The 14,452-nt window shown below is 56.8% G+C and overlaps 1 protein-coding gene across 34 annotated transcripts in view; it reads right to left on the reverse strand.

The window, feature by feature from the left end:
• SCAP (SREBF chaperone) overlaps positions 1–14,452 on the reverse strand; it is a 69,247-nt gene that overhangs the window by 3,025 nt on the left and 51,770 nt on the right. For 14 of the 34 annotated variants that reach the window (XR_013413849.1, XR_013413850.1, XM_028844066.2 and 11 more), the window contains 15 exons: positions 11,394–11,551; positions 10,331–10,551; positions 10,042–10,147; positions 8,892–9,064; positions 8,394–8,520; positions 6,839–6,951; positions 5,326–5,420; positions 3,815–3,913; positions 3,438–3,656; positions 2,213–2,589; positions 1,537–1,725; positions 1,203–1,404; positions 1,016–1,131; positions 255–774; positions 72–157 (listed from right to left, as the gene is read on the reverse strand). Coding sequence is in view for 32 of the 34 variants with exons in the window: in XM_028844066.2 (XP_028699899.2) it covers positions 72–157; positions 255–774; positions 1,016–1,131; positions 1,203–1,404; positions 1,537–1,725; positions 2,213–2,589; positions 3,438–3,656; positions 3,815–3,913; positions 5,326–5,420; positions 6,839–6,951; positions 8,394–8,520; positions 8,892–9,064; positions 10,042–10,147; positions 10,331–10,551; positions 11,394–11,551 (2,801 nt within the window). In the remaining 2 variants the exon portion in view is untranslated. Of the gene's footprint in view, positions 1–71; positions 158–254; positions 778–1,015; positions 1,132–1,202; positions 1,405–1,536; positions 1,726–2,212; positions 2,590–3,437; positions 3,657–3,814; positions 3,914–5,325; positions 5,421–6,838; positions 6,952–8,393; positions 8,521–8,891; positions 9,065–10,041; positions 10,148–10,330; positions 10,586–11,353; positions 11,552–14,452 lie in introns of all 34 variants that reach the window. The other 20 variants (XM_028844065.2, XM_077992457.1, XM_077992437.1 and 17 more) reach the window with 6 other exon arrangements.

Consider the following 14,452-nt stretch of genomic DNA (forward strand, 5'->3'; position numbering starts at 1 on the left):
TCAAGATATCTTGAGTATGGCCTAGCCAACAAAGGCTGGGGACATCTGGGGCTGGGGCAGGCCACACTCACCTTTTGTCCAAGAAGACCAGAGCGGTAATGCCTGAGGAGACCTCCTCGCTGCTGCAGCACAGCACCCCTTCAATGGCGTCCCACACCTATTAAGTCCAGAGGCTGTGAGCACCTGCCCACCAGAAAGGCCCACAATCCCCGGGGTGGACAGCCGCTCTGCCCACCTTTAGCCCCTCTGCCCACCTCCAGCCGGCCGCTGCTCCGCCCCACCACGATGAGGTGGCCCTGCAGCTCCAAGCTCCAGATGGAACCCTCCGCACTGGGGGCCCAGGCAAGGGAAGGGGAGCCTTTCTCAGGGGAGCCACCCTCGTCCTCAGGGGCCTGGGGCAGCACCGGCCCAGGCGAGGGTGGGCGCAGGGCTGGTGTGCAGACGGCCGCCAGCCCCTCCTCCTGGTACACGCGCTGCACCAGGCGGCTGAAGTCATAGCCTAGGGAGTCCCGAGCGCGGCCACAGACCGCCCGGTGCCGGGGCTCAGGCTGAGTGGGCTGTGAGGGCTGTGGCTGCGCCGAAAAGTTGGTGTCAATTAAGCAGGTGAGGTCAGGCTGGTCCCCGAAGAGGGAAGGCGGTGGAGGGTCCCGGGGGCGGTGTCTCAGGGGAGGGCTGTCCCCAGGCTCCTCTGGGCCAGCCTTCCCACCATCTGAAAGTCGTTCCCAGCTCTCCTGAGCCTCAAGCCCGCTGCCCACGCCACTGTCCCGGCGCTGCCTGCTGGGGGCCAGGATGGTGGAGTGAGAGGGGGTGTGGGGGAGGGGGAAAGGGTGAGAGGGGGAAGTGAGGGGCCATTAGAGGGGACAAGCGGAGAGGGTGCGGTGTGGGGGTGGGAGGGAGCCTGGAGGGGTTGGGGGATACGTCAGAGGGAGAAAGGAGGAGAGAGACATGGCTGCACGGGGTAGGTGGTGGGGTGAGGGGGGTGGGGGGTCACAGAGGAGAGGGCAGCCGCACCTACCCTGGGCGCGGGATACGCGTGAGGCAATCCCCGGTCTGTGCGTCCCACACACAGACGTGGCCTGCCAGGCAACAGCTCACCAGCAGCATGCCGTCGCTGGCCAGGCACTCGATATCCTGCGGGAGCCTGGTGTTGGTGTGGGCCAGGCCCCAGCCCTCCCCTGCCTGGCCGTTGTGCCCCCGCTCACCATGAGGTGGCCGCGCAGGACCAGCGGCACAATCTCCGTCTCAGGTGGCGCATAGCCGTAGTCGTCGCAGGGCAGCTCTCCGCGCCTCCGCCGCCCGGGCCCGCTGCCCGGCTGCCCGTAGTTGCGCGGGCACAGCACGCGGTACAGGCAGAGCAGCAGCAGCACCAACACAATGCCCGCGGCTAGACCCAGTGCCGCCACCCTGCACGGGAAGGCGGACTGCTGTGAGACACACCTCATAGCCTGTCCCCTCCCCTCCTCCCTCTCCCCTACTCTTGCCCACCTGTCCCCCTCCCCGCACTCTATCCCACCCCACCCCACCCAGCAACCTTACTTGTACAGTGTGACGTCTCCATGGGCCTGCACCCCACCTGGGCCCTTGGGTCCCGCTTCCCAGTGCCCAGCAGGTATGGGCCCCGGTGGGGGCCAGGCACTGCGGCCATCCTGAGGGTGCCGGCCCTCCAGGGCCTCCCTCGGGTTCAGGCGGAGTGTGACTGGGATGACAGGCAGCAGGCTGATGTACCTGGATCCGGACAGTGGGCAGCCTCAGCGGGGGACCCCCTCCCAAGGCTTCCTCCTACTGTGCCTGCCAGCCAGTCCGCTCCCTCCTCCCCAGGCACGCCTCAGCTCCACCGGCCAGACTCTCCCAGCATGGGGGTTGGGGACAGAGGTAGGTCCCTCCCCAGCCCAGCCTAGCAGCCAACCTTGCTGTCCCAGATACCAGCACCCAAGCAGCCCTTCTGACCGTGTGGGGTATCTCCCTCCCCACTCCTGGCACAGGTGGGTGGGTCTCATTCTAGCAAGGGCTGGCAGCCACCTGTGACTCCTCAGAGGAACCTGGGGTTGCTCTTGGGTTATGGCTGCCTAGACCACCAGTTCCCACCTCACAACCTTATGAATTGTTTTAATTATTTGCAGAATTCAAACTGTGGGCCTACTACATTGGGGAAAGGGGATGATGAGTTGACACCATCGAGTGAGGAGGTGGCACCTGGCATGGCCCAGCTCACCTCTTGGCCAGCGTGATGTTGTAATAGCTGAAGAGCGTCGGCCAGTGGCGGAAGGACAATTTCCTCCAAAGTTCCTCATCCTCAGGCCCCCAGGTTACCTCTGGGACTGGGCTGTCATGGACAATCTCTGCTGGACCTCCATGCTCAGGTGGCTCGCCTGGCGATGTCTGGTTCTCAGGTAGCTTAGGGGCATCAGGTGGGAAGATGGAGAAGGCAGGGTCCGGGTGGCTGGCGGGCAGCATGCCACTAGGCACGGGCATGGGAGCCAGGGCTCCCTCACCCAGCGGGCTCTGTTCCGTCACCTGGGCAGCGAGGTAGGTGCGCAGCCCTGCTGGGTCTGTGTATACCAGGATGCCAATCCAGACAACGGTGCCAGCCTGCAGTGGAGCAGGGTACTCAGTGGGAGGAATGGGCCTCAACCCCAGCAGCTTCAGCCCTCATGCTGAGAGGAAAGCAGCACGGGGACCTGAGGCCTAGGGATGGAGAGAGGACACAGGCCCCACTGTGTGCTTTCCTCCTGCCTCTCCGAGTCCTCCTGCTAACACCTGCCAGCACTTGCTGCTGGAGGGCCTGCTTCCCTTTCCACAGTTAGGGGCTGAGTTTCTTGGCCTGGAAATAGACTGAACCACCCTGAGGTTTGACACAGAATGTCCCGGTCCCTAATCTCCACCTCAGCTGGGATCAGAAAGCTGCTACCATTCATATGGTCAGCATGGCCAGAGGGCCAGCTGCCTGACCTGCTCCAGAGTCCCCCAGAGGGCCTAGTCTCAGGGAGCCTCAGCCTTCCTCCCGTCTCAGTTCAGCTCCCTGGGAGAGGCACTGCTGCCCCGCAGCCAGCGCAGCCTGGCTGGTGACTGATTTTGCCCAGCACTTTCCACTGTCTGCACACCATGCAGCGGCCGATGAAATGTGGCCCAGGGAAATGTGGCCACAGGTGGGTCCATCCCAGAGCACTCGACTAACAGGCTCCTGTCCTGGGCCACTCTCGGGAGAGGATGGCTCCTGTACCTGAGAGCCCTGGAGCTGCTTCTCCCACAGGCTTGTCTCCTCAGAAGCCACCAGGGTCTGGGCAGGGAGGACACAACAGGCAGCTCCCCAGAGCCAGGTTTCCAGGGGCCACCAGAGCCTGAGGAGCATCCCTCGCCACTCTAAGGACAAGTGCAGCACCACAAGAGGCCTGGAGCGCTGGCCCTCCAGAAGAGGGCAGGGCAGGGGTGGCAGGTACCATGATGAGACGCTGTGCCAGGCGGGTGCGGGCCAGGAAGTAGACAACACGCAGCCTCTTGGGGAGCCGCAGGTTTCGGAAGGAAGACGGCTGCAACGTGATGGTGTGGGGTGTGGACGGCCGCACAGCCAGCTGCCGCTCGTAGCGCGTTGGCTGCCCCACTGGCTTGGCTGAGGGTAGGCAGGCCTCAGGGGGCAGCCGCTTGTTCAGGTCCGCTAGCTGTTGGGGGCACAGTGGTCAGGGCCCGAGTCCACCATCCAGAGGGCGCCCGCACAGGACCACTGCCCTGCCCAAGGTCCACACCCTTCTCACCCAGGACTCCCTCAGTACAGCCAGGGCTGAGGAGGTGGGCGGGGCAAGGCTCAGCCCACTCCTACCTCCATCCGGCGAATGTCAATGGACAGGACAGTGGTGAAAAACAGCATCTGAAGGAAGAAGTCAGACACCAGCCCCACGACAGCAAAGAGACAGAACTCCTGGAATCAGAGCACACAGGGTGGGGTGGAGGGGAGGCGGTGCCATGACCTGACTGCCCCAGCCCTAGAGGAGCAGTGCCCGGACTGCAGCCACCTCAGAACCAGCAGGGCAGCAGCAGGCAGGGCACAGCAGAGATGAAGAGAGATGCTGGTTGGTCCTCAGCTCACATACCACTAGCAGCTCACCCTGTCTCCACCAGGGGGCAGCAGAAACCCTCACACTTTCTTCAGAAAGGGCTGAAAGGGGAGGGGGGAGTACCTTCCTTGAATCTTCCGGTCCCCCTAGAGAGGACTGAAGGCCTGATCCAACCTGGCAACCTCTAAGCCCCACCAGCCTGCTCCCCAAAAAGTCCTTCCCCACAGAGCCCCCGCCCTGCTCATGCATCACCAACCCAGCCAGAGCCCAGGCCTGATTCAGGGGCTCTCAGAAAGGTTCCCAGCCAGCAACTGCCCTGGAACAATGGAGAGAGAGAGAGGGATAAACTCTCCTCTAAAATCGAAAAAGGGTGAGCTCTCTGCTCCCCAAGCTCTGTCAGCAGACAGAATTTTCTGAGATGTCGGTGTTGAGACCTCTAGCGCATCACCACAGTGCTACTCGGATCTGGGGTAAGACCGTGGGGTAGACAGTGGCACAGTGGTTGTCTCAGCTCTAACGTCCCAAGACTACCCTATCCTGCAGATACTACTGTTTTCCAGGAGAAGCAGCCCACAGCCCATCTGTTCTCTGTTCACCCCCATCCTGCCAGCCCTGGGGGAAAGATGGGGGAGAAAAGATGGCATCCTCCCCTTCCTGCAACTCCTTTTGGAATGGCCGGCATCAGTCTGAGGTTCCAGCTCAGTGCAGGGCCACCTCCACCTCTGCTCACAGCCCACAGCTGAGCAAGGGCACTTTGCCAAGAGCAGGGTCACTCTGGGCAATGGGTGGTGGCCCTCCACAGGTCAGGCCAGGCAAGGCCTCTTGTCTGGAGATGGCAGCATGGGTCAGGGCCAAAGGAAGAGACCAGAGGAAGGGTCTAGGAACCCCACGGTGCTTCTCCCTCAGAAATGGGAAACAGGTGTGACTGAAATGGCACAGACAGTCCTCAGTTTCTGCCATGCCCTTGCGGCCTCCTCCTGCCACCTGGCTGAAGGGGAAGCAGGCAGGGAGGGGTAGGAAGAGAGGGTCAAGCGCAGAGCCTGCCTGGCTAGGCACTCAATCTCGGAACCCAGCCAGAGTTTGCTGAGCACTTCTGAGTCAGGCGTGCCAGGGGCCATCTGTGTGCTATAGTGATCCGCTTGCCAGGCAAAGAGGTCCCACCTCAGAGGCAAGGATGCCTGTGCTGAAGAGGGGAGCACCCTGTCCATGGCTGCACAGCTGGGGAGCACAGCAGTTGTTTCCATGCTCATCCAGGTGGCAGGCCTTGGGGCCTTACCTGGATGGCAGGCACTAGGGTGAAGTAGCCAATGAGGATGATGCCCAGCTCCGTGGCCATGTTCTTCATGATGGACCAGCTCTCGCTGCTTAGGCCTGCAGAGGGCAGCAACAGGGCACAGGGCAGCACGTGGCCACTCAGCGACATGACTCACACAACCTCAAGAGCCTCAGAGTGGCAGAGGCATGGGGAGGGCCCCCAGCCCTCTGAAGCAGCCATTCCACCAAAGCACCCCAACCCTCAGGGCCCTGCTAATGCCCAGACTCTAAGGGGCTGTCACCACCACACAGCTGCTACAGGGAACAGGTGTTCACAGCCTGGAGGGTGCAGGGGAGAGCTATAACCATCAGAAGGGGGAAGCAGCAGAGTGGAGATGAGAAAATCCACAAGGAAAGCCAAGTGCCACCCACTCCAGCCACATCCAACCTCCGCATGTGGTTCTTGTCTGGTCTGTATGGGCCAGCATGACAGTGTGCCCACCAGCCACATGGCAGAAGCACTCAGGGGGTGGAGGAGCTGGCTGCGTTCTTCCTCAAGCCCCTTCCTGTGGTGAGCCCTGATCCCATGCTATCACACTGTCACATGTCTAAGGCTCTGTGCTCCTACTGGGCAAGGACTATTTCGCCCCATGTCTTCCTAACTCCATATCCAGCACGGGGCCTGGCTTATCACAGAGGCTCACAGAGGTTTGCTGGATGAATGGACAGCTGCCTACAGTCCTGTTCCTCACAGACATAGGGTGACAGGAGGTGACGAGGAGGAAGACGCTCAAGTGACCAGACCTCCAAGGCCGTTTCTCCCTTTTCTCATTTTCCCCAAAACCCCAGATCCCCAGCTTCTACCAGCAGGGCCAAAGGGAGCTTTTCTGGCAGCCATGAAGGCAGCATCTCTGAAACGGCCAGACCCTGGGGCTTGGGCTAGTGTGCTGGAGTGAGGCAGTAAGAGAAAATACTAGGCACTAAAATCCCCAAACAGAAAGTCACCACCAAATACAAGCCCCACCCACACTGAAGTGCAGTGGCGTGATTACAGCTCACTGCAGCTTTGACCTCCCAGGCTCAAGCAATCCTCCCACCTCAGCCTCTTGAGTAGGTGCGACCACAGGTACATGCCAGTATGCCCTGCTAATTTTTGTATCTTTTGTAGAGATGGGGTTTAACTATGTTACCCAGGCTGGTCTCGAACTCCTGGGCTCAAGTGATCCACCTGCCTCAGCCTCCCAAAGTGCTGAGATTACAGGTGTGAAGGTGTGAGCCATGGCACGCAGCCTGGTTTGCTTTCTTTTCTTACTGACACATGAACCAGGACGAAGTACAGTCCAGTGGCCCCATGGCTCCCCAGGGCACACACTCAAGGGCTGCCAGGGCCCAGTGGCCCACTGCATATTATGCTGGAGGCAAGAGCAAGGGACATTTCAGGGGCTCTGTTTGCTCACAGAGCATCAGCAGCAAGAGGAACAGGCCCCTCTCCAGCCCCTCCTGCAGCCCCCTGCCCAACTCTCCCACTGTGTTACCTTGGGCGATCCGCAGCTTCACCTCCAGGTCTACCGGGGTTGAGACCACGGACTTGGTGAGCACCAACACATTCTCTAACCCAATAACCACCACAAGGTAGGGGAAAATCTCGCTGGGGACAGAGAAGGAGAAGGTGAGGACAGTGCTGTGGTGGTTCCCAACAGACTTGGGCCCTCAGGAAGGCTATGGGGTTTCCAGCCTGTTACAGGGGCTGCTGAGTGACTCCCACAACCACTGGGCAGAAACCCTCCCCTGTCCGCCTCACCCAACAAGGCCTGCATCTACACAGTGCTCAGCTTTCAGGCAGGCTCCAGAGCCTTGCGGAGGGGCCAGCAGCTGTCCCGTCTCTAGCCATCTGGCTCAGGGGGGCTGGGAGAGGCCCCTCAGGGAGAGCTGTGCAGCGCCACTGCTAGACCACACTTCTCCCTGCCCTTCCCAGGAGGACTGCTGGCTAAAGACAATGACTGCTGCCAAAACCCACGCCAGTAACTCTGGGTGGATCCATCACAGCTAAATACGCAAGGAGATGAAACCACCCTGAAGGCCCACTCACCTTTGTTGAGAAGCTGTGTGCGGAGAACAACTGTTCCTACAGAAAGCTCTACCAGCTATCTGAGCCCACCGTCCCACACTCCCCGCGGCAGAACCTACGAAAGTCTATGTGCGAGGAACGCCAGCTGAGTTATAACTTGCGGGACCTCTGCTTTGGAGCCGAAGGAAGGGAGGGCCCCTGTAGAGGGTACGGCAGACGGTATGGGAGGGCGGTGTTTAACACCATCAGGCTCAGGAAAGGGAGCAGGTATCTAAGAGCAAGGAAACTACCAGAAACAAAACACGACGTCGATTTTCATACGACCAGCCTGACGGTCCAAGGTGGGGGACAGGCCAATCCATAATCCATTAATAACCATTAACAGACAGGCAGGTGGGCCTATCCAGAGCCAAGATCAAAGCCTGAGGACAAGCCAAGGGAAGGGCTTCCAGACTAAGGTTCAGAGAGGAGCGGCAAGGGGAAAGTAAACATCGGTGGAAAAGGCAACAAATTACAGTGTGCTCATATCTTCCAAAGAGCTTCCTCTAAAATGACCTATTTCATTAGGCATTTAAATGTTCTAATTACGAAAAAAAAGAAATGTTCTCTATCTCACACCTCCAGTGGCTTAAGCCATCAAGCTGCAGTGTGTGTGCGGTGTGTGTATATAGAATATATAAACACAGATGCACAAATCCGACTACACACATGCAATACATACTCATGTATACACAAACACACATACCAACACACACCCCATATATACACACCCAGCCCACAAATACACACTTCTGTACCTATGGACACTCACTATAGCTAGATATGCTATATACAAACACTAGTATGAATACAAGCCAGACAAAGAAGAGGAAGAAAATATACCTCTTAAATGTCAAAAACGACAATGTGAAGACGTGAGGTCACAGCAAACACCCAGTCCAGGGAAGGCCAAGTACCCAGAAGTGCAAGGCTCTCTGGCCTGAGCCCACCCTGTGGCCCAGTGGAGCCTGCTGGGGACCTACCCGCCATTGAGGGTGGGCGTCAGGCCGAAAAGTGTGCAGAGTCCCACAGACATGAGCAGCGAGCTGAGCACTGTGACCACGGCGGCCAGGGCCAGCCCCCACTTGGACTTGACCATGTCGATCTTCCCTGGAGGGCAGAGAGGGCACATCAGGGCAGCCCCTCCCACAGGGGCTCTCGGGAGTAGGTTGCCCTGACAGTTGAGGAAGGGAAAGCTCCTGGTTTCACCAAAGGAAAGGGATAGGCACAAGTACTTCCCAGTGTCATGGACATAGTACACCTTTTAGGAACCCTAACCCAGGAAGGGGCTGAAAGTGAGAAGAGCCCCGGACCCACCCAAGCTCCTAAGACCCTGCTGGGGGATAAAGCCCTAGCTCTGACGACCAGCAGGTGTGTTCTATCTCTCTACCCCAAGCCACCTCCAGAGGCAGGGAAGCAGGTGACATGGAAATGCCCGTTTAGCTTGGAGAAAGCTCCCGGTCTCCCTGCCATGAACCTACGCGTGGAGAAGTAGATGTAGGCAAACAAGATGATGTAGGTGGTCACAAGGGGGATGAGCTCAGCGACACCAATCTCCTCCTTGAAGTGCACGTGGACCAGGCTCTCCGCCCGAAGGCTGCAGTTGGGGCTGGGGTGCAGAAGCATCAGGCGGGCACGCAGGCTGCCCAGGAACCTGGTCAAGGAGTAGGGTGGGGGTAGATGGAAGTGTTGCCCTTGGTTCCGGGGACAAAGACAATCCTTGGACAGAGAGTCCATTAGGACCTCCCTCCTGCCCCTGTGTTGGAAGGGAACTCCTCTCTGGTGCCTGGGCTTCTCTGTAGTCTCCAGGGGTGCTGGGAAAATCACAGAGGGGCAAAGTTTTCTCAGGAACCCCTCCTGCTCCTTTCTCAGCTTCCCTTTCCGGACCTACTCTACACTCACTTTTTATTTATTTTCCTATTTTATTTTTTGAGACAGAGTCTCGCTCTGTCGCCCAGGCTGGAGTGCAGTGGCGAGATCAGGGCTCACTGCAAGCTCTGCCTCCCGGGTTCACGCCATTCTCCTGCCTCAGCCTCCGGAGTAGCTGGGACTACAAGCGCCCGCCACCTCGCCCAACTAATTTTTTGTATTTTTAGTAGAGACGGCGTTTCACTGTGTTAGCCAGGATGGTCTCGATCTCCTGACCTTGTGATCCGCCCGTCTCAGCCTCCCAGCGTCTGGGATTACAGGCGTGTGCCCCCACGCCTGGCCTCCAACACTCTTGATTACCAAAGACCCAGGAGAGGCGATCAGAAGAACCTCGAGTGCCGTTGCCAGTTGGGGAGGTGCCTGCAGTGCCTCACTGGGAAGGACTCAGGCCATACAGGGCTCACTAGCAACCAGCTGGGGATGCCTGCCCTAGGCTCAAGAGAGACCAGAGGAGGCACCAGGACACTGAGACTGCCAGCCCTGCCTTAGTCCCCTATGCTTAACCAGCTGTCAGGTCATCCCCATTAAAATGTGGTAGACAGTATCATCTAGTGTAAGGGATGTAAACATTTCAACAGGAGGCCTGGAAACTCTCCAAGTTTCCAGCGGGGCATTCAGAACACTCTAACCAGAAGAGGGACTACTCAAAGCCTCATGTCACCCAGCAGACCAATCAAGAGCCCAGGGTGCTGTCAATCTTACTTGGCATGGTAGCGCTGGAAGACCAGGGTGATGGTGTAGGAGACCATCCTCTTCCTGGTGTAGAGGCTCACCCCGCTGTACTTCCCGGGAACACCAAACAACAAGTCTGCAAGTAGAAACCAGCAGGTACTGACAAAGAAATGACAGCTACCGCAGAGCCACCAAGGACCCCTTTTTCACCCCCACCCTGGGAACAAAGGGTAAACCCTTATCTGCCTAAGTACACATCAAAAAGACAGTGACCAATGGGCACCCTTGCAGGTCTGAAGGGAACTTGTACTGCGGCTACCTTTGAGTGTGGCTGAAGTCTGCAGGGTTTTAGGCTCGTGCTGGTGGATGGTCCCAATGATGTCAGGATCAGCATGGAAGCGTTCCCGGTCATTCTGCCAGAAATTCCCAGGGGACAGCAGCAGGCATCCATGCTCAGGGAGTAGGTCCCTGAGCTTCCTGAGGCCTGGCAGCAGGTCGGTCACTTGCAGACACAACTCCTCCAAGCTCCTGGTCCCAGAGCTGCACAGGAGACAGGACAAGGAACCTGCTGTGTCTGCCACCACAGGGCAGATCTGCGGTACTCAGGGGACGTCCTCTGTCTGTTCTTCAATACCCCATATTTGCTCTCTAGTAACGCCAAAGAGCCTGACCACTAGGGCAGCAGGGGAAAGTACTTCCAGGTGGCCAATAACCTAACCATGCGGCTGTCTGACTTCAAGTGCATCTGAGGCCCAAAAGCCCATCAGCTCTGAGGACAGGCAAGCGTACTATGAGAGCATGCACAATCCCGCCCACTAAAACACCCTGGCCAGTTCAGTGGATGAGGAGGGACGGGGGTAAATCTGGGGCTTCATTTAGTTCACCAAAATATCTGTCAACGCCACTAGCTAACTAAAACCTGGCAGTGATGCAGCTTGCCAATTACACACATTGTATGCCGAGCCAGCATAACCCAGGGACCCACTGACAGGCAGGGGAGCACAACCCGGGCTGGGGCTTCAGAAGGTACCCCCCGGTAGAGCTTGCTTCCCGTCGGCAGAGACACCACCATTACATTCACACCATAACCCACAGGCAGGAGGCCATGCAGGTCAGGAGTCAGCTCAGTGGACACTGACTCCATCTGAGATGTAAGGATGAGACTCAGGGCTATGTGTGTGCCATCTGCATAGGTCTAAGGGGAATGCAGCCACTGTGGACCCTCAAGGATGCTGAGAAATTCAAGGCTGGCTCACCCTCCATCCTTCTTGCTTGTTCTATCTCTGCAGAGCTGACTGGCTCACTGGAGTTACACTGAGGACTGTAACTCTCCCTTCAGTACAGAATGGGATTCAGGGAGGCAAGGGTCCCTGAGGGGGTACCTGTCTCTCAGCACGTGGTTCCGGATCTCCTCCACCAGTTGGAATGCCCGGGACAAAGGTGAACGAAATACATCTACTGCCAGGAGGTTCTTGTGCCAGGGAAACACTGAGGATTTCACAAATATCTGCTGGACGTAAGCCACCGGGGCACCCACATACTGCAGAAGAAATGAGGGAGGGCAGAAAGGGCAGCTGAGCACAGGAGGAAGGAACACGGTCCAATTCAAGGGATTTAATGGGCATTGGAAACCATGCCCCACAGAGTTAAAGAAACCAATGACTAACACAAGTTCTTGAGTTTGCAGGATGGCAGATAAGAGAAGAAACAATTTGCTGAAACCCAGAAACTCCCTCCGCTTATGAGATAAAAGAACTGGCTGAAATAAGCTGGAACCAAGATGGCCGACTGGAGTTGTGCAGAATGACCCTGCCGCCATCACAGCCTGAATTTCCACTGCACGTTTCATACTGACTTCCCTGGAATTTGCACATGAGACGCATGAGGTGGCATCAAGAGATAACTGGGCATGCTCAAGGACTTTCCAGAAATCCCCCTTCCCTCCACCAATCATCTGCTAATCCTAGTATCCACCCTCTAAACCTTTTCTAATAAAATTACTGCCTTAAAGCCAGCACAGGGAGACAGATGTGAGCTGGACTCCTGTCTCCTAGGGAGTCAACCTTCAATATAAAGCTTTCTTTTCCCCAAATCTCAGTGTCATAAGTATTGGCTTCTAGCACATTGGGCAGCGAGCCTCTTTTGCTCAATAACACATCTACTATGGGCAAAGCGTATGTGGGACCAGGTGTAGGCAAACTATGGCCTGTAGGCCAAATCAGGGCCCATGCCTGTTTTTCTTTTTGAGACAGGGTCTTGCTCTGTTGCCCAATCGTGGCTCACTGCAACCTCAATCTCCCAGGGTCAAGAGATCCTCCCACCTCAGCACCCCCACCCACCAAGTAGCTGAGACTAGAGGTGTGCACCACCATGCCTAATTTTCTTTTTTTTTTTTTTTTTTTTTTTTTTTTTTTTTTGAGACGGAGTCTCGCTCTGCCGCCCAGGCTGGAGTGCAGTGGCCGGATCTCAGCTCATTGCAAGCTCCGCCTCCCGGGTTCACGCCATTCTCCTGCCTCAGCCTCCCGAGTAGCTGGGACTACAGGCGTCCGCCACCTCACCCGGCTAGTTTTTTGTATTTTTTAGTAGAGACGGGGTTTCACCGGGTTAGCCAGGATGGTCTCGATCTCCTGACCTCGTGATCCGCCCGTCTCGGCCTCCCAAAGTGCTGGGATTACAGGCTTGAGCCACCGCGCCCAGCCTACCATGCCTAATTTTCAAAAATGTTTTGTAGGGACAGGGTATTACTATGTTGCCAGGCTGGTCACGAACTCCTGGGCTCAAGCAATCCTCCCATCTTGGCCTCCCAAAGTGCCACACCTGGCTAACTTCTTTATTTTCTGTAGAGATGGGGTCTCACTATGTTGCCCAGGCTGGTTAGTGCCTGTTTTTCCACCTCCAATTTTTACTGAAGCACAGCCACACCCCTACCATTACTATTGTCTATGGCTGCAACAGAGGCCGTCTGGCCCGCAAAGCCTAAATGCTTACTATCTAGCCCTTTATGGAACATGTCTGCTGACCGCACTATAGACTCCACACTCCCCAAAGCATGTAGCCTGTCTTACTGATCCAGGTTTCGTCACTTGCAGCCGAGTAGCGGGTTTTGAAGATCAAAGGACCCAATTTTAAATCACAGCTTTCCAAACATATGACCTTGGAAACACTTTTGACATCTCTGGATTTCAGTTTCCTCACTGTGAAAGAGGAACGACGACATTCACCCTGCAGCATCAAGATGTATGCACACACCACACACGCATACACACAGTGTCTGAGAGATTAGCAGAAATATCAGTAATGAACAATCAGGCACTTCACTTCATCCGACCCTCACAACAGCCTGATGAGAAGCAAGGAGAGGCTCAGGCATCGTGCCCGCCTAGAGCTTCACACTCCAGGCAGAGTGGTGCAAGGACTCAAACCAAGGTTCCCTCACTAAATATCACACACTTTTCTCACTAGAATCTGCCATCTACCCTTCAAGAGCTTAACAGGGATGTAAATGACAAGCATGTTCACACATGCAACCCTCAGTGACAGGCATGTCGCGGAGCACCCCAAAACATGCTGGGTCAGCCATGGCAAGATTACGGCCCAGGAGAAGCTAAATGGAGCCATAAAGTTAGAAAAGAACAGGTAGGAGAGGGGCAGGAGGGAATGTGAGTTGCAAGGGATGTTGAGAGCACAGAAGGCACCAAGGAAACCTGTCAGGGGATAACAGAAATTATGAGAAAGATGACAAGCAGGCTTAGACTGAAGCGTGACTAAGCTGTCAGAATTTTAATCAATTGACAAAGTGAAGCCCAGTGTCTCTGAGGTGAAGGGCAACCTGATGAAAGCAGTGCTCTGGAAAGACTCCCCTGGAGGTGGGGACAACTGGAGACAAGGAAAGACGGTCCTAGACAGTGGTGTACTGCGAGCTATGGACTGAAGGGGGCAGGGCCCAGCCCAGCTGAGGGATGAGGGGCTGTCCCCACGCCTGGGCTGCAGTCAGGATCTCCAAGGGGCATGTGTGTGGATGAAGGGGAGGTCACAGGGCCACTCACCGACGCAGTACTCCAGGTTACAGCATAGGCAAGGGCCAAGATGCTGAGCAAGCAGAGCAAGTTAATGCCTCCTGGGACCCTGGGCACAAAGGAACCAGAGGCAACCGTCTGAGCCTTGTGAACTTGATGTGGCTGTGCCTTAGTGAGGGCTCTGGGGACAAAAGGCCTCGTCCACTTTGTCTTCTGTACCACACTCAGCCACTAAAAGCTGCTGGGAGGTACAGAGGCACCTGGATGGAGCTGGCCACCACAGGCTGTGACCAGAAGCTCACACAGGCCTGAGCAGGGAAGGAGCACTAACCTGGTAAGGAAGAGGTGGGCACGGCCCACACTCACTGTGCTGAGCTCCCACAGTCTCCACTTAATATTCAAGAGAGAAATGGACATAGAAACAC

This window comes from Macaca mulatta, chromosome 2 (genome assembly GCF_049350105.2).
Source record: "Macaca mulatta isolate MMU2019108-1 chromosome 2, T2T-MMU8v2.0, whole genome shotgun sequence".
Lineage (NCBI taxonomy): Eukaryota > Metazoa > Chordata > Mammalia > Primates > Cercopithecidae > Macaca > Macaca mulatta.